Here is a 20,769-nt window from a genome sequence, read left to right on the forward strand (position 1 = left end):
ATATGTTATTTTAGTGTTCCCTTTATTTTTTTGAGCAGTGTATATAAGACAGAGTCTGCACCCCAACCATGTGATCTACTTTCCTTTGACTAATTCGTCCCAGAGAGCACCATAACCGAGTAAGGCCAAGAGGTTTAACAATTAGAAACAATGTTGACTTTTAATCTTCTGTGCAATACAATATAAAATATTACATTACATCATTTCATTTTTTCCATTGAAAATAAAAACTACATTCAATAAGTACATACTGGGGGTTTCTGCCCCCGACCCTCCCCATACTCTGGTCAATAATTTTAAGCAGATAGAGGAGAGGTGGTTGGTGCATACTCAGCGTGGGGTACACTTGGCATGGTGGAGGGTTTCATGTGCGTGCCTGGTGGGTGTAGAAAGTGCAGTGGTGTAAAGTATTTAAGTAAAAATACTTTGAAGTGCTACTTGTCATTTTTTTTTGAGTATCTGTACTTCACTATTTTATTTTTGACAACTTTTACTTCGCTACATTCCTACAGAAAATGATGTACTTTTTACATTTTCTCTGACACCCAAAAGTACTCTTTACATTTAATGCCTAGCAGCACAGGAAAATTCACACCCTTATCAAGAAAACATCCCTGGTCATCCCTATTGCCTCTATTGTGGACTCACTAAACACAATTTACAAATTGAGCATTTGAGTATATTAAAATATATTTAAAACCTAAGACTTTGACTCAAGTAGTATTTTACTGAGTGACTTTCACTTGAGGCATTTTCTATTAAGGTATCTTTACTTTTACTCAAGTATGACAATTGTGTACTTTTCCCACCACTGTGGTGAAAACACTTCCATGTGGTCAGTCAGTCACCACTCCCAAAAACAGCAGTCAAAATTGGACTGGGGTTGTAGCTACAGCTCAAAATATGTTTCAGGGGAGGGAGAACACAGTTTTTACTCCTAAATTGACATCACATGATCTCTGTGTACACTGTCCAGTCACCTGCTAGTTTCCATAACCGACGCTACAACTCAGCCATCATCACAAATCATATTTCAACAAGGAAAGGAGAGTGAGTAACCTCCATTGCTACTCTCACCAGCTGGGTTGACCCACAGTGCACAATAGAGACACACAGGTCCCTGTGATGGAACAGTAATGGCATTACCAAAGTCACCTCAACAAACGAGGCTCAGGTCCCATCACTGATGGGATATAAACCATGTCTCCATGGCAGGATACACCTCATAACATCACAAACAGCCAATCAGAACTGGTGTGCTATGTATAAGGTTTAAACCCGATAAAGCTGGTAGGCTTGAATCTATATAAGTGCCTGAGCACATTATTTTTTTTTAAATCAGTACATCATTGGTGGGTAATACAAATATACCAGTCGCTCAAATGTTCTTGTCATCGGAAAGTGCAACTTGTATGGCCTGCACGTCATCCTCACTCTGACCCTCTCTGGGATGGGATTCCATCTCTTCGTAAGGGGGCGGAAGGATATCGGGGCTTTGATTGGATGGATGAATACAGTAACTGGAATCTGATAGGTTGTGCGCTAATGATGGACCTGGAGCCGCCTGGGAAAGTAAGAGTTGGGTGGGCCCTCTGCAGGGTGGCAGGCGTTGCCCCCAGCTCCCATAGACAGCCTCCTCATAGCTGGGCAGAGACACAGGCAGGCCATCCACCATCAGATCCATCTGGTCAGAGGAGCGCCTGCTGAACAACAGTTGAGAGATGATCAGATGACTTCAGAGACAAGACACAGCACACACAGTGGGTGGAGTCATCTACAATCTAATAGACACTACAGCTTTGAAACACCCACCATTGATGATAACAAGATGACTATTTTAAATTTTACCTTTATTTTACTAGGAAAGTCAGTTAAGAACAAATTCTTATTTTCAATGACGGCCTAGGAACAGTGGGTTAACTGCCTGTTCAGGGGCAGAACGACAGATTTGTACCTTGTCAGCTCGGGGATTCGAACTTGCAACCTTTCGGTTACTAGTCCAACGCTCTAACCACTAGGCTGCCCTGCCAACTATCAAAAACAACTGAATTAAATTCTTCCGTCTCTTAAAAGGTCTTTAAGCGTTCACTCATCAGATTATAAAGGGGCTTTCATTACAGGATGTGATGCCTTTTCAAAGCCACTACAGTGCTGTAACCATCCCTACAGAGCAACACACCTGATTCAACCTAACATCAAGACCTTAATTAGCTGAATCAGGTGTGTTGGGCTGGAACAAAATCTACATACACTATAACGCACCAGGACCAGGGTTAGTAGTGACCACACTGCTATAGAGGCTCCAGTCATATGAATATAGTTGTGTGAGTGACAGGGATAAGAGCCAATCATATCTGCCTACCTATGTGAGTGACAGGGGAAAAGGCGGGACTTGATCACCAAGCAGGCCGTGGTGGTGAGGAGGAATATGGACACGCCCACCGCCGTCGTGGCAATGCTGGGGAGTGAGTGGGCCACCTGGTCCTCATAGTTAACATGTCTGTCTGAGAGAAAACACAACACAAACAATCAACACACACACCTACAACACACTTAGCTCAGGTCCAAGGCGTTACTAACACCCTGGACCAGAGCTACAACACACTAGACAAACACATCATTTTGATGAAACACACTACTGACACTCATATGGACAGTATGATACAGGGTCTTTCAAAGGGAGTCAAGCATCTGTAGGTGTGGTTTCTTATATCCATGATGCAGCACATTTCCGTGAGGTTTAATAGGGCAGAGGAAAGAGACTGGTTAGTTTGGTGACTTTGCTCACTTCCCGTTTCTTGATGCTGGTTTCCTGCTTCGATGCAGCACAGGCCTGAAAGAGGAAGCACGAGGCTCGGCTCTATAACTTGAGAGTAAGATGTTTAAAATCTGCTCTGTCGGCTTTTGCATCTAACATACACCGAGTAGATCACTGACCTATGTTGTGTGGAAGTCACAACAGTCTAATGTCAGCACTTCGCAGGACACACACCATACTATTTAGCACCCTAAAACACTGCTCAGCTCCTCTAGTGCCATGCAATGCCTATGTAGGCTATACTCACGGCCATTGAAGAAAAAAAAGTAATGCTTACATAAGGATTATAGCTTTTAAATCTACTGGTACAGAGTGGATAGAGTGCATGCTTCCACTTGCCTCTTCCACATCCAATAAGGACGAATGAAGGGGGGTGTTCATAGCATTGCTATTACTCAGCTTATGAGATGACTATGTAACATTTACATCATCCACCCATAACCTCTGTGCATATAGACAACCAGGAACCAGGCAAAGTAATAAGTGTTAGGTGTCCGAGTTCATGCATTTACCAAGTCAGTGAGTCTGAGTACAGGGCCTACCTTAAATCACACTGCAACCGTTGACCTGACTGTAGTTTACCTAACACTCATCTCATATCAGTCACTCATGGACATACTCCACACACAACATGCTTTTGTAGGCCCGCAGATCCATTTCCAAAAATAACAAACACAAGGTCCAATTTCAAAATTTGTTTGTTTGCATCAGCAGTTTTTCTCTTGTTATTTCAGTCACTGATAGTCACTCAATTACCCCATGTCACCTAAAATGTTTTAGATTGGTAAATTAGTCTAACAGCCAGCTATCTAAACTTATAATCACGGTAGAATTTCTGACTGGGGGGCCGCCATTGATTTTGTTAGTCACTCTCACTCAGATATCAAAATATTCTCTACGCCCCATGGCAAAACGTGTAGAATTGCAGAAAATTAACTTTAAAACTTCAATTTTGCTGTCAAGAGGGTGGCCACTAAAATATTTTGCTCACAAGATGGGGGCTACGTGTAAGGATGTGGGTATGCAGATCCGCAAGCCACTGCAGCCCCCAATGATGAGTTCCGATTCTGTGGCCCCCACCCCCATCAAAGTTGCCCATCCCTGCTCGAGTCGATTACACTATGGGCAAAGGTTTCCCCCTCCTCCCCCTTGGTGACTCAGTGCACGACACTCACCTCGCATGGCGAGACATGTGGGCACGCTGGGGTTCCATTTGCCTTGGCGGCAGCGCAAGCTGCGCACCATCTCTTTTGGGATGGCATAGCCGGGCTCACAGAAGAAGTAGATCAAGCTCTTCTGGGGGAAGCCTCGGCAGGGGGAGGGCTCGCAGCGGAAGCCTCCGTGTTCTGGCACCAGTGGGTAGGTGCAGTTCCCTTGCCTGCCTGCAGATGAGGCATACAGTTCAGTTGTTTGACTTTACTGTTGAATCTAACCTGCAGTTATTGCATCTCAAAGCTCTGTGATTCAGGTTTGATATTTGCTATTTTATTAGGATCCCCATTAGCTGTTGCGAAAGCAGCAGCTACTCATCTTGGGGTCCACACAATACATGATATAATACAGAACATTAATAGACAAGAACAGCTTGTGGACAGAACTGCATCAATTTAAAAATGGCACACGTAGCCTACATAGTAATACATACAAACTATCTAGGTCAAATAGGGGAGAGGCGCTGTGCCGTGAGGTGTTGCTTTGAAGAGGGGAAAAAGCTTTCGTTAAGATAGTTTATTATTGGAGACAGTAGTTTGGATGGAGTAAGACAGGGGGGTGTCTGGGAGGAGGAGTCTTGCAGGTCAGTGTCTGGGAGGAGGAGTCTTGCAGGTCAGGGGAGAGGGCTGAGAGTCAATGCACTGTGATGTCGGTTGTATGTCCAGATAGTTCACTAATTCCATGGATTACAGCTTTCAGGTGCAGTGGTGACTATTTCAACTAGTGCATGGTGGTACAACGTGGATCCCTAGCAGAGGTGATCACTGTGGGTGGGAAGTTGTGGGTGGTTGGGGAAGGAGATGGATACCTGTGGTGAGGTCTGGAAGGGCGACCAGGAGAAAGAGCCCGTAGCCCAGAATGACATGTCCACGCTGCCATAAAGACCCCCACCGCGCAGACATCAAAACAGTCTACCTGCAGACACAACAAACAGAGGACTCAGTGCCCTGCAGATAGTCATGCACACACACAAGCATGCATGCACACACACAGTTGTTAAATACCAACAAATATATAATCATGCACATGGAAATCATACCCTTTTGCTGTGACAAAGGCAGAGGACAGCAGTTCACAACTGCAGCTACCATAAACAGAGACAGCCTGACCCTGAATGAGCGAATCAATGCCCTTTCATTTCCCAAAACTGAAACTAAACTTGGGTTATTGTTTAACACCTGACATTTACCAACATTACTTATATGACACGTAGTGTTTATTTTCACCGGGTCCATATTTCCTGTGTTAGCAATCGACTTGGCACATAAGTACGGCACGAACACAAATGCCATGGTGTGGTGGGTTTTGGAGTGCCAGTCATCTCTGGAGCAGCGGGGAGGTCCCTGCCAACACCATGTGTGCTGTTCTCACACAACCTACAGGTGTAGGATCTTCATTTGAGGCAGTTTGCTACAGCAGGAAAATAATCCTGCAGCAATAGGAAATGTGAATTATGTGGATGTGGATTATAATTAATGGCCATTTTTGTAGGGGTTGATAACATTTCCGTAAGGGAAAACCAAGTCTGACATTTTTAAATGGAAATTACAAACTTCCGAAGCCTATCTATGAAGCCCATCTATTAAACCTCAAATACACTACTGAATGTTACATTTTCTGCGTTGCTGGAAGTTTCTCCTGCCACAGGGTGATCAAATGAAGATCCTACACCTGTATCTATCAGGCAGTGAGCTGTGACCACAATGTAGGAGGGTGGCATATTACTCACCATCATATTAAAACTTCTGTTCTGCGCAAGCTGTGAAGTATGCCATTACACATTTCTCCAGCTCCATTATAATGCATTACTTTAAAATGCGACTCCATAAAATGAAATGTAATAAGTATGTATCAATAAAAGGCACTCATTTGAACATGTCCAGTAAAACATGGATGTATTTCTCCTCGGTAAGGATTTGGTAACTGTTTCATCTTCTGCGTGCCAACAAGGATTCCCATGTTTGATGGGTTATTACTGACTAACTAACCTATTGGTTTCATGACTTTTGCTATGCAGTACTTTGCACTTTCTGCTCTGACTTTCAAACTACTCAGCTGCATCCCTTCGAGATGTTCCTGTTAGTGTAATACATGGAGGACTGACACACAGTGACACTTTTCCTGCCATCCCACTGATCCACGAGGAATAGGTGCGCCTTCTGTGACTACACCCACATCCCATATTATAATGGTTCACTTATATGACTACTTATGTCTTTGTGTTGTCATGGAAATTAGGACATGCAATCAATGGGTTTTTTGTGTGTCCTATTAAGACACAAATGATAAGGACCTTGTAGACTACGGCAGAATATGGTAAGCTAAAGCTATTGTGTTCGTCAAAAGCAGGTAGGCTCTTAGAAATAAGGCTAGTGTTTGTGGAACGTTCATGAGAAACCAACTAAATAGCCTATCAGCGCTCGCTGAACATAAATGCGCAACGGAGCTGAATGCACAGGTGCAAACCCAGAAATCACCAGATACCCCCAAATAAATAACAAATGCCAAAGCTGACGCATTTATACCATTGCTATTATATCAAACCACTAATTGAAAATCACAAGTTCTCTAGCCGACTAAACTCAACTCCCAATAATTCAAAAATGATTCCTACAGCCTACAAGCTAGCCATATCACGTTATATTATTGGGGTTAAACTGATTACATTTTGGAAAATGACTTGCCTAAAAATAACATCTCACCGATAATGCTACTCACCTGTAGAATCTAGAAATATGAATATTCTGTCTAAGGTTTAGTCCAAAATGGAATAAAGCAATACTTCTCCGTCTGTTTGATGTACGATCCGCTCGTTTTTTTTATTCGACAAATCTCCTCCAGATGAATGTGGCATATAGCAACAAGTGGATCTATTTCACAGCCGCTGACAATTGAATCATTGCTCAGCTGTGTTTCTGACAGGAACTGAGAGACTTATCTGGCTGCCGTCCAGACTACGCGCGCTGCTGACATTTGCCTATTCGTTTTACATGGCCTGGTGCCACGGGGGGGCGGAGCTGCCTCATTTTAGACAATTCCATGGGTCCTTAAAATATTCGTCATCCCCCGGGGTACCGGGCCATGCTACACGAACTCCACCACAGTAACCATTGAGTCTTCACACAAAAACCTCGCCCTGGAGCAAACGTCCACTGGACCTTCACATTCTGGAAATTCAAGCTCAATTTCGCAGAGCTGTGAAAATGTAACTTTCAGTTCACCGCAGTGTAATGAGCGGTCAGTGTTTTCGACCACACTTCTTTACAAATCCTGTTAAAAACAAAACTGTCCCCACCATGGTCGCCTGCTAAAATGAGTTTAGTGAACAAACAAAGTATACAGTGCCAGGCCCGATACAGAATCACATCTGATAGAATGACTAGACGGAAGTGTTAAAAATAGTGCCGAGTGTGCTAATGCAACAGAATTGAGTTCCTCCCGGAGATACATTATTGTATGATGTCATATTTAATCTCATCATATTTCCCCAATGTATCAGGTTGATAAAAATGAAAAGACAAACATTTGGTTCTACCTAAGACACAATATAACTGACTTCTTAGCAGTCAACCACCTATATAGTACATGGGCTCCAGCCCATACTTTCAAATAGATGACGATTTAAAACCATAATCACAGCCAAATGTTATCATTCATCAACACCATCAGTAGTCTCTGGGGGTGCCACAGGGTTCAATTCTAGGGCCGACACTTTTCTCTGTATATATCAATGATGTTGCTCTTGCTGCAGGCGATTCCCTGATCCACCTCTACGCAGACGACACCATTCTGTATACTTCCGGCCCGGCCTTGGACACTGTGCTATCTAACCTCCAAACGAGCTTCAATGCAATACAACACTCCTTCCGTGGCCTCCAACTGCTCTTAAACGCTAGTAAAACCAAATGCATGCTTTTCAACCGTTCGCTGCCTGCACCCGCACGCCCGACTAGCATCACCACCCTGGATGGTTCCGACCTAGAATATAAGTACCTAGGTGTCTGGCTAGACTGTAAACTCTCATTCCAGACTCATATCAAACATCTCCAATCTAAAATCAAATCTAGAGTCGGCTTTCTATTCCGCAACAAAGCATCCTTCACTCACGCCGCCAAGCTTACCCTAGTAAAACTGACTATCCTACCGATCCTCGACTTCGGCGATGTCATCTACAAAATAGCTTCCAATACTCTACTCAGCAAACTGGATGCAGTTTATCACAGTCCCATCCGTTTTGTTACTAAATCACCTTATACCACCCACCACTGCGACCTGTATGCTCTAGTCGGCTGGCCTTCGCTGCATATTCGTCGCCAGACCCACTGGCTCCAGGTCATCTACAAGTCCATGCTAGGTAAAGCTCCGCCTTATCTCAGTTCACTGGTCACGATGGCAACACCCACCCGTAGCACGCGCTCCAGCAGGTGTATCTCACTGATCATCCCTAAAGCCAACACCTCATTTGGCCGCCTTTCGTTCCAGTTCTCTGCTGCCTGTGACTGGAACGAATTGCAAAAATCTCTGAAGTTGGAGACTTATCTCCCTCACCAACTTCAAACATCTGCTATCTGAGCAGCTAACCGATCGCTGCAGCTGTACATAGTCTATAGGTAAATAGCCCACCCATTTACACCTACCTCATCCCCACAGTTTTTATTTATTTACTTTTCTGCTCTTTTGCACACCAATATCTCTACCTGTACATGACCATCTGATCATTTATCACTCCAGTGTTAATTTGCAAAATTGTAATTATTCGCCTACCTCCTCATGCCTTTTGCACACAATGTATATAGACTTTTTTTTCTACTGTGTTATTGACTTGTTAATTGTTTACTCCATTTGTAACTGTGTTGTCTGTTCATACTGCTATACTTTATCTTGGCCAGGTCGCAGTTGCAAATGAGAACTTGATCTCAACTAGCCTACCTGGTTAAATAAAGGTGAAATATATATATTTCCAAAGGTCAAGTCTAACAGCATTCATCATATGTGCTACACTGAAAATAACTAGGATGCAACTATTAATGTCACTAAGACCATTATTAACTAACTGTAACATCATCAAGTTAACCTGTCATTTCTCATTAGACAGCACAACTTCAAAACAAGTTCATTCCTGGTACCTCACTGGGAGTGGCATGTACAAGCCATAGTCCAAACTCTACACAGTATAAAATATCAGTGACTATGTTCCTCATTTGATCCTTTCACCACCTGTTAGTGCTACACCTGTATTATGTTGTAACCTGATCTGTAGGATGAAGCCCTGTTGGGCAAAACATCCCTCATTAAAAGATGGAATATGTTATTTTTTCAGTGTGACTACTGAGTGCGGACCTCGTAGGGGGTTGGGTTAAATGCAGAAGACACATTTGGGTTGAATGCATTCAGTTGTGCAACTAACTAGGTATCCCCTTTCCCTTCCTTATTTTCCTTTTTGCAGTCACTGATAAAGCCACACCCCTCTATTTACTATTACAGTATTGCAGGATGTTTTTGGATATAGCAGACTGGCTGACACTGGCTCTTTAGTGTTTTAGCAATGAGCAAATTAGTACCATCTGAGGAGACAAAGGCTATTGTGCTGTAACAACTTTTGAAATGGTTGACATCAATGGTCACACAATACACAATGACAACAACAACAAAAAAGTACATTTTAGAAAAACTGTATTTGCAAAAAATATCAAACTGCAACGTTTATTTTTTTAATAACCAGTGGAAATTCAAAATCCAGGGGGGTTTGGACTCTTCAGAAAAATGGTCAACTATGACAAACTTGACAATACTGATGCATAAATGATTTAGCGGTGTGTGAAAGTGTGAAAAATGATCATACAGACAAGTTGGAGAAATTCACACATAAATATATTACCAAGTAGGCCAGTCAGTAGTTGTCACAGCTCCTAATTGGAATTTGAGCATCCTCAACAAACACAAACCAGCGAGAACAACGATAAGTTTACGCAGAGGCACTAGACTCCTTGAGATGAGTAATATAATAATGTACATTTGCAATTAACAGTAATTGTAAAGAAAGGGAATCATATTAAATCATGTTACTCTTCTGAACGTTAAGGCATTAATACACACAAAAACCGATAAAACTATGTTAAGCCGTTCTAACCTTGACAGCCATTCATTTAAGTAGAAGCTTCAGGAATGTCAAATACCAACTGAGAAATGTACGTGATTGGTTTCATACCAGCCACTGAAAACTGTGGTAGAAGTGATTGAAACCATTGGCGATTGAACTCCTATGTAACATGTGGGGGTTAATGAGATGCTTCAATTCTGTAGTTTGAGGAATGATAAGTCTATAGATTTTTTTTTGCATTCATCGTTATACAGTATTTAATAAAAAAACACAAAATACCAAGTGTGTGCCATCACTACATGGACCTTATTAGTTAAGTGATTTAAAAATATACATACGTAAAGATGGATTTAATGAGTATCAAAATAGGATTTGTTTAGAAAATTAGTTTGTGTTGTCAAAATGCTACACAATTATAGTTACAAAACTTTGTGAGCAATGAAAAGTGATCAGTTTAGAATATTGTTGCAAAAGCAGACGGTTATTTACTCCTACTAACTTTGATTGTCATTCTTTCAGCCCATCTTTTCACTCAGTTTTACTAAACTGGAAGAACATTCTTTTTTACACAGGGAATAGACAGATCACATCTTATTCAGGTATGCCAACCATCATGTCACTTTAAACAGACTTCCACTTGTCTTTTGTAAATATGGAACATTGTCTCACATTTAAATTCAACCAGACTACCATTTGAGCATCAGTAAAAAGTACTGAAATGGATTAAGTGAGCGATGAATAAAATATTATTGTAAAACAATTGGTTAAATCTATATTAAATACTCAAATTTGCTACAAGCAAGTACATTTGAGACAGAATGTTAAAACAGTACACTAACCTCTGCTATGACACTTCAATTCTGTATCTAAATACAATACTTCACAATGTAGTGTTAGTGTCTACTTATGGACAGTCTGTTCCGATTTCCCCACTGAAATTCAGAACAGACACATTGGCTACTCTTTGCTGTGCACTAAAGCCTTGTGGTCTTTGGATGCTCTCTATGGTACATGTGCGACTTGATCTTGCTACTCTAGAATTGGGGGGGAAGCTCAGAGAAGAAAAAAAAAAATGGGGAGTAACAATGAATAGGCCCTGTAATATCGGTTTTGTTTCTCCAGGATCACACTTTTTAAATAGAACATTAAATCTTGTTTCACAACAATGGTTAAAACATACCAGGTGAGCAGTTTTGAGGTCTTGGGAAAATCTAACACATTTCTGGGTGTAGATACCCTTTAACTCAAGCGTGTACCAGCCAAGAGACTTGTTTGGTTATCTGTGTTTCTGTGGCACACATGTGAATGCAGTTTGCCTAACTGTTTTTTAAAGTATCAGAAGACGGTTATCATTTGCATCATTGCTAACAGCTCACAAGGTGGCAGACAACCTTGCACACAGATAGGGGAATTCCCATTCCTTTGCATCAGGGAGTTAAAGGAAAATATAAATCACTAAATCAATTTTATGTCTTATGATAATCTTGGCAAAATACATTTTGTAATACATTTAGTTGATTTCCTATTTTTGAATTCCGTTTTAAGGTCTGAATTCGTGACTCCACCCACATCGCAGACTTTTGTTGAGCCCTGCATGAAGTGTGTGTGGGCAATTGCAGTGAGAGTTTACTACTTGCGTTTTTTTACCTTTATTTAACTAGGCAAGTCAGTTAAGAACAAATTCTTATTTTCAATGACGGCCTAGGAAAGTGGGTTATAACTGCCCGTTCAGGGGCAGAACGACAGATTTGTACCTTGTCAGCTCGGGAATTTGAACTTGCAACCTTCCGGTTACTAGTCCAACGCTCTTACCACTAGGCTACCCTGCCACCCCTGTTTGCATCTGTGTTTTCTGCCATACAGTTCCTGTCGTTGCTACATTGTGGACACAATAGTTCAGTTCTAGCAGCTGTTGCACACTTCATTAAACTAAACACGGATTTTCACCTTGTGTGTCCAATTCTTGTTGTAATAAGCCCTTAAATCTGGAATCCTTAATGGTGAAACAGCCACGTCCGTTTGCGATATTACCTTCAACAAAGTAACTGCAAACAGTTTTTCCCCTCTCTGACATCTTTTCCGCACGATAGAAGAGCACAATATGTACTGCTATTTTTTTTGTGTATATATATATATATTTTTTTATGCTGCGCGACACTCCATAGCTCGGCAACAAAAACAAATGACAACAGTGATGGGGGCGGTCGGTGGCGCAGTTTCACCCTACTGCAGATTCCATCTTTAAATGCAGAGCTTGTTTGTGGCTCAGCACTACATTCATATAGTCCAGACCCATTGTCCAGGTCAGGCAATAAAGAAATGCATCTTTAGGGGAAAAATAAGAAATATTTAACCGATCTGGAGAATTCCTGTATATACACACATACGCACACAAACACGTGTATGGTGGAAGGGGTGCTTCATAAGGGTTGTCCTTACATTGACCTAGTAGTCACTACTATAGACTAACAGTTGAGGTCTACAGCAGCGGATCGAGGTTACAGAGAGCACAATCTACACGGCTAAATCCCGAAAGTAAAAATAACAGCTAAAACTACCTTGATGTTCACTTCACCATGATATTCTATTAAACACAGGTAAATTAAAAAACTAAACGATTTAAAGAACTAGACACTATATTGGAATCAACCAGGAGTGCAGCTTCTATCGGAGAAGAGTGCTTTAAAATCATCTCACTGTAACCTAAACAAAAATCATAAAATAGAGAAAACAAAGCAGATATATCTCTATGTTCATCATACTTACACAAGAAATATAAAGAAAGAAATATCTAAAAAAACACAACTCCAGTGTTTACCTTTTCTTCGTGTTTGTAACAGGGACCAAGTGTTTTTCAGACTTGTACTCATCGTGTGGTAAGAGAAAAGCATGGTCCTCCTTCAGTAGTAGTTTATGATGTCCTTTCTATTGCAATAGAGTTGAGACTGGGCCATGTAGTGAGGAAGTCCTTTAGTGTGGAAGCATGCTTTTCAGACCATTCAGCTAGGATGCTAACAGTGCTTTTTGTGAGTCTCCCCAGCAGGTAGCTTAGGTTCTAATGATCCCACAACACTTTCCAAGTCTCAAGCTATAAATCCTTGTAGTGTCCAAATGTTTTTCCCCCACAGGAAAAAAGGGACAGACAGAGTTCCTTTTCATTTCAAAAGGTGCGTTAAAACAATGCTTGACCAACAAAAATGCTAATACATACTGGGCAGTGCTTCTCCGCTGTCTCCCCCCCCCCCGCTCCAGATCAGTGCGAGTCCGAGGTGTGAGCTTGGGTTTCAGGGTTCATGTGACTACTACCACTTTATGGGGAAGAGGCCTCTGCTCACTCTCATCTCATGCGGTTCTGCCTCATGAGAGGCACGATGCAGGAGGGCGGGCCAGCCTTGCTCAGGAAGGGGTGCTTGAGCAGCTCATTGGCTGAGGCCCTCTGGGTAGGGTCTCGCACCAGCAATTTGTCCAGGAAGCCCTTGAGGAGAGGAGAAACCTGGGAACGGAGAGAATGAAAAACAACATCAAAGAATGAGTATCGACTTCAAAATGTTGAATAGCAGGGACATAGTTAACCATGTTGGGGCCTTTTGTGAGAGATGGGCTCTTTCTGGTGTGCCTAGTACCTTGTGTAGGTTCTTGAGTTTGGGTGGTAGGTTGTCACGGATCATCTTCATAGCTTTGAGGGGGGGCTCATTGAAATAGGGGGGTTCTCCGTCCACCATCTCGATCACCATCACCCCCAAGGACCAGATGTCCACCTACAGGGTAGAATATTGTATATACACACAGTGATCAATGATGGTTTAGAATTATAATGCACAAACAGACACAACTAACGGTACCTTACCTCAGGCCCATAGGGTAGTCGTGAGATGAGCTCTGGGGCCATCCAGTAGGGTGTGCCCACCAGGGACTTACGCCGCTGGACCTCTTTAGACACCTGGGCGCAGAAGCCAAAGTCTGACAGCTTCACCTGGTAGGAGGGGGGTTGCAGAGGAGAGGGTCAGAGCCACACTACAATTCACACACAGGACTTTTTGAAATTTTGTTACCGCTAAGATTAAGACAACCTGAGTAACTGTTGATCAAATGCTTTTAAAATCTACCTAAAAACATAGCAGTATTTTTTAGAATGTATCTTTGCAAATGACACTTTTTCAGCTGACATGGAAGTTGTGTGTTATAGATTGACAGGCTCAACCCTTTGTGTACAAAGAACAATCCTCTATCTAGCAATATGCTGTGTTACAGTACTACACATCACAGCAGAGTAACTCCCACAGTTTTCTGAGAAAACCTTTGCAATACCTGGGTGGATAAATATCCTGTCTGTCAATTGTGACCTCTGAAGAACAGGGCTCACTGACTAAAGCATGCTTTGAATTGGTAAGGGGAAATGAAACACGCAAGGGAACAAGCTCGCGCACGCACCCACCCACACTCGTCTGCCGAGAAACAGCTGAGGGTGACTGACTACACTTCCCCTTGGGTCAACCACAATAAGAGCTAAGCGCAGCCCTTAGCATGCTAACCATGACAGCTACAAGTCACAAGTGGGGCTTGAGGTTGTCACCTGGGCTCAATGAAACTGTTGTATCATCTGCAAACTGTTGTCAGGTAAATAAAAACTAAATTAACAGCTTGAGCTTCAAGCCCTCCATTACCTCTCATATACAGTACCAGTCAAAAGTTTAGACACCTACTTTTTCTATATTTGTACTATTTTTCTACATTGTAGAATAGAAGACATCAAAACTATGAAATAACACATATGGAACCATGTAGTAACCAAAAAAATGTGTTAATCATATCAAAATAAATTCTACATTTGAAATTCTTCAAAGTAGCCACACTTTGCCTTGATGACAGATTAGTAAAAATAAAGAAAAATCCTTGAATCAGTAGGTGTGTCCAATCTTTTGACTGGTACTGCATTACAATACTTTGGGAACAAACATGACTCAAACAAGTTCCTCTTTTCCCATATCTACATTTTGACAGATGGTTTTAAAGCAGACTTTTGTTTCAATACGAAAATGAAAGCCTGTTATGACTGGGTGGTATGGGGAGGGTTGTCACAATACTCTGAAGAATATCATATCAAATAAACAAAACATGAATCAGACATTTCACACACAGCCTTATTATTCACTCAGATTCAGTTATTTCCTAAAGCTAGGCCTATATCACAAAATATTTTATATCAAACAGCAGGTTCTTCAAGGTCCATAGAGTCTAGTCTGTCTCGTGTTCTTTTTTTTGCCATGGAAAATTAGAATATTTGTGTCTATGAAGGAAGTAGTGATGCAGAGTTGGGGTCAGAGTTTGGTGTCTTATAATTGTCTGATGGATAGGTAGTAATGCAGAGCTGGGGTCAGAGTTAGGCAGGGGTTAAAGCAACAAAATAATCCCAATGATTGACACTTGAAGTCGATCTCAGATCAATTGTCTGGGGTCAAGTTCACCTCCCTTTCAAGTAAGAAAGTCATGACAATCATGTTTGACCAATTCCAGTCCCCTTGCTTAGGACCCCGGGATCATCAAGGACTGAGAATGTCAGTTCTGGTAAATTATTTGGAAGGACATTCTATTTCAAAATGAATGGAAATCACATGATGCCATCTAAAATTTCATTTCTACCTCCAGAAATTATTTTAACATATTGGAGCATGTGCATATAACCAATGCATGGTCTATATTATCAGATGTGCTATTACTAATAAGCATTATCACCTGTAGCCCAACTGATGAGCAGAGGCTATACAATTTACATAGGCTGAAGCATGGGGGTTGTCCACCTCCATTTACCCCACTGGACACAACATCCTGACTGTCATTATTAATAATTTTATATAAATTATTCACTCGAAAAAAATGACATGTTTTTGTTTTAATTACAAAGTATATCATTGCCCTTTTAAGACGACAACGCTCCTTTAAATTGGTCTGTTGTGCAAACCATGCTTGAAACTCCAATTGTACAACTGCATTTGTAAAACGATGCCACACGGAATTGAAAGAGTACAGAAATAAACGTGGTAGCAACGTAAAACTGCGACCCCCCAGCTTTTAAAAGTGTTTTCCCATGATTGCATGAAGAATAGTTGTGCATTGACTGCTTGTCAGAATACATTTCCCCTCCTATGACTCTAGCAACTTGAATGTGCCTCGAGAGGGATATTTATCTCACATAGTTTACCTAGTTGGCTTGTTGCGTGTTCTATCCTAATAATCAGGTTGTCTGATTTTGTTTTAATAACATTACATGGCAAAAATTGTGTCACTGGAAAGCTCCATCCTGAATGATAAAGTAGAGGCTTTGAATGACTGCCAGTAGCTACAGAAGGCTAGACAGCGCTGTCTGAGCTGAGCGCTGCTGTGGTTCGCATTAAAGACCATTTAATTCCCTTCATCTGAACATTGGCGTGTCATCAACAATCATACAGCACATGTCAATTCAGTGCACATAGCGTAACAGAGTAAAATATTTGGGAATACATTTATTTTGGAATATATTTTGTAGGAGAGACATGCTTCTGTCTGTATTAGGCTGTGTCATTTCCAAACTCCCCAACGTGACAGAAATCCGTCGCATTGATGGAGAACTTTAACCCCTGGAGTTCAGAGTACTTACTCTGCCATCGTGGGTGAGAAGGATGGAGTCACTCTTGATGTCCCTGTGGATGACGCCCTGGGTGTGCAGCACTGACAGAGCCTTCAGCACAGACAGGCACACTGTGGCTATCTGCTCCTCATTCATCCTGGACACACACACCGGTCATTAGCACTCCGAGTTGACAGAGAAATAACATCACACACACAGTACAGGTCGCATTGCAGTGACGTGATGGTGTAGCTATGCAACACTACCACCTAGTGGTGAAACAAATAACAAAAAAACATTTTGAGTGGTTACCATTGCTTGTATTGTAAAAACAACTATGATTTGAGCAGTTGAATATTATATGACTAGTATGAAACACAGACAATCTTAAATCACCATATCCCAGGGCTGCCCATGCCTCTTCCTGGAGATCTACCGTCCAGTAGGCTCACTCCAAATCTATTGAAAACACCTGACTCTACTTATTAACCACACACCAAGACCTCTTACTAGCTGAATCAGGTATGTTAGGTTAGGGTTGGGCCTGAAAACCTACAGGATGGTATATCTCCAGAAAGAGGGTTGGACAGCCCTACCATAGTCTTCTGTCCTGCTGGTCAGTTGTCAGAGAAGCAGATCAACGGTCATTGCTATCCGGTATCCTTGGTACGTCCAACTCCGACATCACCCCATTGAAGTCGAAATATAAAAAAGGTTAGTTAAGGGTAGGGACATGCCAAGGATTCCGGATAGCACTAACCACCGATCAACAGACACGGACCTGGTGTGTGTGACGATGTCAGTCAAAGCCCCTCCCTCCAGGAATTCCATGACGACCCAGAGTTCATCTCCCACCAGGTAGCTGTTGTACATCTCCACTACGTTGTCATGGTGATAGTCCCGCATTATCACCACCTGGAGATCACAGCAACCAGAGTTACTGAGGAGACCGTGGGAAATTACACGGCATATGACATCACTCATTACACCCCTGCAAAGATATGCATCAACTTCACCCTTCATGAAGGACACATTTTTACAAATGTCAGCAAATCAGCTCTGTAATAGCCAATTCCACTATAAAAGGTTTTGGATCACACAACTATTAGCTTATAAATTCATGGCCTGTATTCCCTAAATATCCACAATCTTAAAACCTGTATCATCTCAATCGCATTCAGTGTAAGTCAATGACAGGGTCAAAAACAAGACCCCCATCCAAGTCCATTACAGTGACCAGTGTCCCCACCTCATTGAATAGCAGCTCCCGGCGCTGCTGCTTGCGCAAGTCCATCTTCTTGACAGCGACCAGTTTGCCGGTGCTCTTGACGGTGGCAATGCACACAATGCCGGTGGAGCCCTCTCCGATCTTGATGTAGTGGTCCAGGTAGGTGCGCGGGTCACCCGGGTCCACCACCATCTGTAGTGCGGCGCGGAACTGCTCATGGGACACCCGCTGGGGCTCCCTCTGGGGTGAGAGGGCCTGCTGTGGTGGTAGGGCAGGGGCCAGAGGGCGGGGAACAGGAGCCTTCAGCTGCTGGTAGCCGTGGGGGGGCTCAGGGCCCAGGACAGGGTGGGAGGAGTGGTGGGGGTCCCCTCGTAGCTGGCCCTGCTGTGGGGCTTTGCCCCCACTGCGGCCACTAGAGGGACCGTTGTGGCGCGGTGTTTCGTGTGGTCGGGCTGGCTTCAGCTCCTAGAACGGAGATAAAATAATGACACTGTAAGAACAACATCTTTATGTCTGAGAGGTCTGTCGATAAAACATTAGCTACAATGGTTTCCATTTTCTCCATATCACCCAACGTTCTGGTGTTCTCCTAACAGCATGTCAGTACCTGGCTGGTGGGGCTTCTTCCTCCTTCACTGTCAGCGCGGGGGTAGGTGTTGAACGGCCTACTGCTCTGCTGTGCTGTCTTTATCACCCCCTCTGTGACAGGGAGGTTAGGCATACGGATGTTGGGCCCCGAGAGAGGCCTCTTATCCCGGGGCGATTGGGGACTGCCGTCCCTGCCTGTGTAGCTGGACTTGGGCCTCTTGTCGCTGGGCCCGTCCCTGCGGACTACCTGGTCGTGGTGGTCCTGTGGGTCCATGTCTCTGGGCTTTGGCGGGGGAGGGGGTGGGCAGGGCCGCTCCCTCTCTCGGTGCCTGCTGCCTGGCTCCTGGCCCCGGGGCTGCTGCTGTGGCCGGCCGTCCTCTCTCTGAGAGCGGGTTACCCGCTGGGGCTGCCGGGGGTCTCCACCAGCTAACTGGTCCGGCCTGGGCCGCTCCCTAGTGCATCAGAGACACGGTAAATAGGTTACATCTCTCTGGAGTGGTGGAAACTTTTCCGACAAGAGCCATTTTACAACAGTTCTGAAAATCTCCTGGCCCCCTTCTACCGACACTACCTATCTCTGTCTCCATAGTGATCTGGGTGGTGTTGTGTCCGATGGGCCAGGTCCCCGTTCTCATGGCCTCCTCCCCCCGAGGATCCGGAGTCTCTGCGGGGCTGGATCGGGGGGCTGCCTCGCCTCAGGGAGTTGGAGCGGGTTACCGACATGGTGTCAAACTCATCCAGCAGCCATGTCAGCGAGCCGTCCACAGCGATCTTACTACCCCGCACTATGGTCTACAGGAGGGAGAGACACCAAGTAAGGAGGGGTTGAGATCAGACCAGACAAGAGACTTCCTGGACTGTCACAGCTTCATTCTAAAAATAGATATGATGACAGGTAGATTCTATTTTCAGTGATGTCTTTTGCATTTGCTGTGTTTATTGTTTCGGAAAGAAGACAATCATGTTTACTGTTTAGGTTCTGTGCATTCAGACTGTGATCCGAATCTGACGTACAGTAATCTCAGACAGTAATAGTTTGGTGCCCTTTCCCCATGACCTACACACTGAAGAAGGCTGTAAAGGCGAAACGTCTGTGTACGCTATCCCTGATGCAGTGAAGAGAATAATACAAATAAAAACTTAGTAAAATTTGTTAACAGAGAATGACCCTACAGTGAAAACATCACTTTCTGTTTATGACACACGCCTTTCCTCCCACGTCCCTTTGTGACGAACCCTGACCTTGCGGGGCTCCACAGTGGTGATGACGGTGACATCGATGAAGGGCTTGGGCCTCTTGGCTGTGTCCTCGATCAGAGACTGCCATTGCCGCGGCAGCCCCACAAACTTCTGTTCTTGCTCGTCAAAGTCTGTGTGCACGCGGTGCTCGAAGTTGGAAGGTGCCGAAATCTGGACGCGGGGCTTCTTCTTCTTGGTGAACATGGCAGCAGCCGGGCATCAGACCTGGAACACAGAGAGGAGAACATGGGTGTATTCATTAGTGCACACCGTAGTAAACCGTAGCAAAACATTTTGCAAGGCAAAACGGTTTGCAACAAAAAAAATTATTTCTTATTTCACAATTTCAGGTTGCTCCCTACCCGTTTCGGTCTGTTTACTTCCATTTTTGAATACACCCCAGGAATGACTTTGGGGGTTGCAGTGGAACAGTGTTAAACACATCAGCAGTCCATGATGATAAGTGATAACATCAAGGATGTCCTGCTTCTTTTCAATAGCGCTGAGAGGCTAACACATGAAAACTTGATCTGCCAATCGGCCATTGACACACTTCAGACTAGAGAGTAGAGGTCGACCGATTAATCAGAATAGATGATTAATTAAGGCCGATTTCATGTTTTCATAACAATCGGTAATTGCCATTTTTGGACACCGATTATGGCCGATTACATTGCACTCCACGAGGAGGCTGCGTTGCAGGCTGACTACCTGCTATGCGAGTGCAGCAAGGAGCCACGGTAAGGTGCTAGCTAGCATGAAACTTATCTTATAAAAAAAAAATCAATCTTAACATAATCACTAGTTAATTACACATGGTTGATGATATTACTAGTTTATTTAGCTTGTCCTGCGTTGCATATAATCGATGCGGTGCCTGTTAATTTATCATTGAATCACAGCCTACTTCGCCAAACGGGTGATTTAACAAGCGCATTTGCAAAAAAAGCACTGTCGTTGCACCAATGTCTACTTATCCA

At 43.3% G+C, this 20,769-nt stretch overlaps 2 protein-coding genes across 7 annotated transcripts in view; both read right to left on the bottom strand.

The window, feature by feature from the left end:
- Positions 1–445: 445 nt before the first annotated feature.
- Positions 446–13,098, bottom strand: LOC118397300 (sushi domain-containing protein 6-like). 3 transcript variants are annotated; one of them, XM_052467429.1, is made up of 5 exons: positions 12,949–13,098; positions 4,839–4,945; positions 3,994–4,200; positions 2,363–2,504; positions 446–1,703 (listed from the first exon to the last, which is right to left on the bottom strand). In XM_052467429.1, the coding sequence occupies exons 2-5, from the start codon at positions 4,930–4,932 to the stop codon at positions 1,379–1,381; spliced, it is 768 nt and encodes a 255-aa protein (XP_052323389.1). In that variant the 5' UTR covers positions 4,933–4,945; positions 12,949–13,098; the 3' UTR covers positions 446–1,378. The 3 variants fall into 3 exon arrangements, with proteins under 3 accessions (XP_052323389.1, XP_035647812.1, XP_035647813.1); XM_035791919.2 differs by lacking the exon at positions 12,949–13,098 and adding an exon at positions 6,749–7,313; XM_035791920.2 differs by lacking the exon at positions 12,949–13,098 and adding an exon at positions 6,749–7,309 and having other exon boundaries at positions 446–1,700.
- The window catches only part of LOC118397301 (serine/threonine-protein kinase PAK 4-like), a 34,971-nt gene continuing 23,888 nt past the window's right edge, over positions 9,687–20,769 (bottom strand). For all 4 annotated transcript variants that reach the window (XM_035791921.2, XM_035791924.1, XM_035791923.2 and 1 more), the window contains 9 exons: positions 19,793–20,014; positions 19,122–19,342; positions 18,570–19,002; positions 17,984–18,427; positions 17,516–17,649; positions 16,765–16,891; positions 13,978–14,103; positions 13,754–13,888; positions 9,687–13,623 (listed from right to left, as the gene is read on the bottom strand). In XM_035791921.2, coding sequence (XP_035647814.1) covers positions 13,468–13,623; positions 13,754–13,888; positions 13,978–14,103; positions 16,765–16,891; positions 17,516–17,649; positions 17,984–18,427; positions 18,570–19,002; positions 19,122–19,342; positions 19,793–19,993 — 1,977 coding nt within the window. In that variant the 5' untranslated portion in view covers positions 19,994–20,014 and the 3' untranslated portion in view covers positions 9,687–13,467. The remainder of the gene's footprint in view (positions 13,624–13,753; positions 13,889–13,977; positions 14,104–16,764; positions 16,892–17,515; positions 17,650–17,983; positions 18,428–18,569; positions 19,003–19,121; positions 19,343–19,792; positions 20,015–20,769) is intronic.

This window comes from Oncorhynchus keta, chromosome 18, assembly GCF_023373465.1.
Source record: "Oncorhynchus keta strain PuntledgeMale-10-30-2019 chromosome 18, Oket_V2, whole genome shotgun sequence".
Taxonomy (NCBI): domain Eukaryota; kingdom Metazoa; phylum Chordata; class Actinopteri; order Salmoniformes; family Salmonidae; genus Oncorhynchus; species Oncorhynchus keta.

Excerpts from the sequence above, each read along its gene's own strand:
- LOC118397300 (XM_052467429.1), bottom strand. The coding sequence starts at position 4,932 with ATGTCTGCGCGGTGGGGGTCTTTATGGCAGCGTGGACATGTCATTCTG. Across the intron at positions 4,201-4,838 it reads CCTTCCAGACCTCACCACAG|GCAGGCAAGGGAACTGCACC; the intron begins GTATCCATCTCC and ends CCTCATCTGCAG. Across the intron at positions 1,704-2,362 it reads TTCCCCTGTCACTCACATAG|CAGGCGCTCCTCTGACCAGA; the intron begins GTAGGCAGATAT and ends ACTGTTGTTCAG.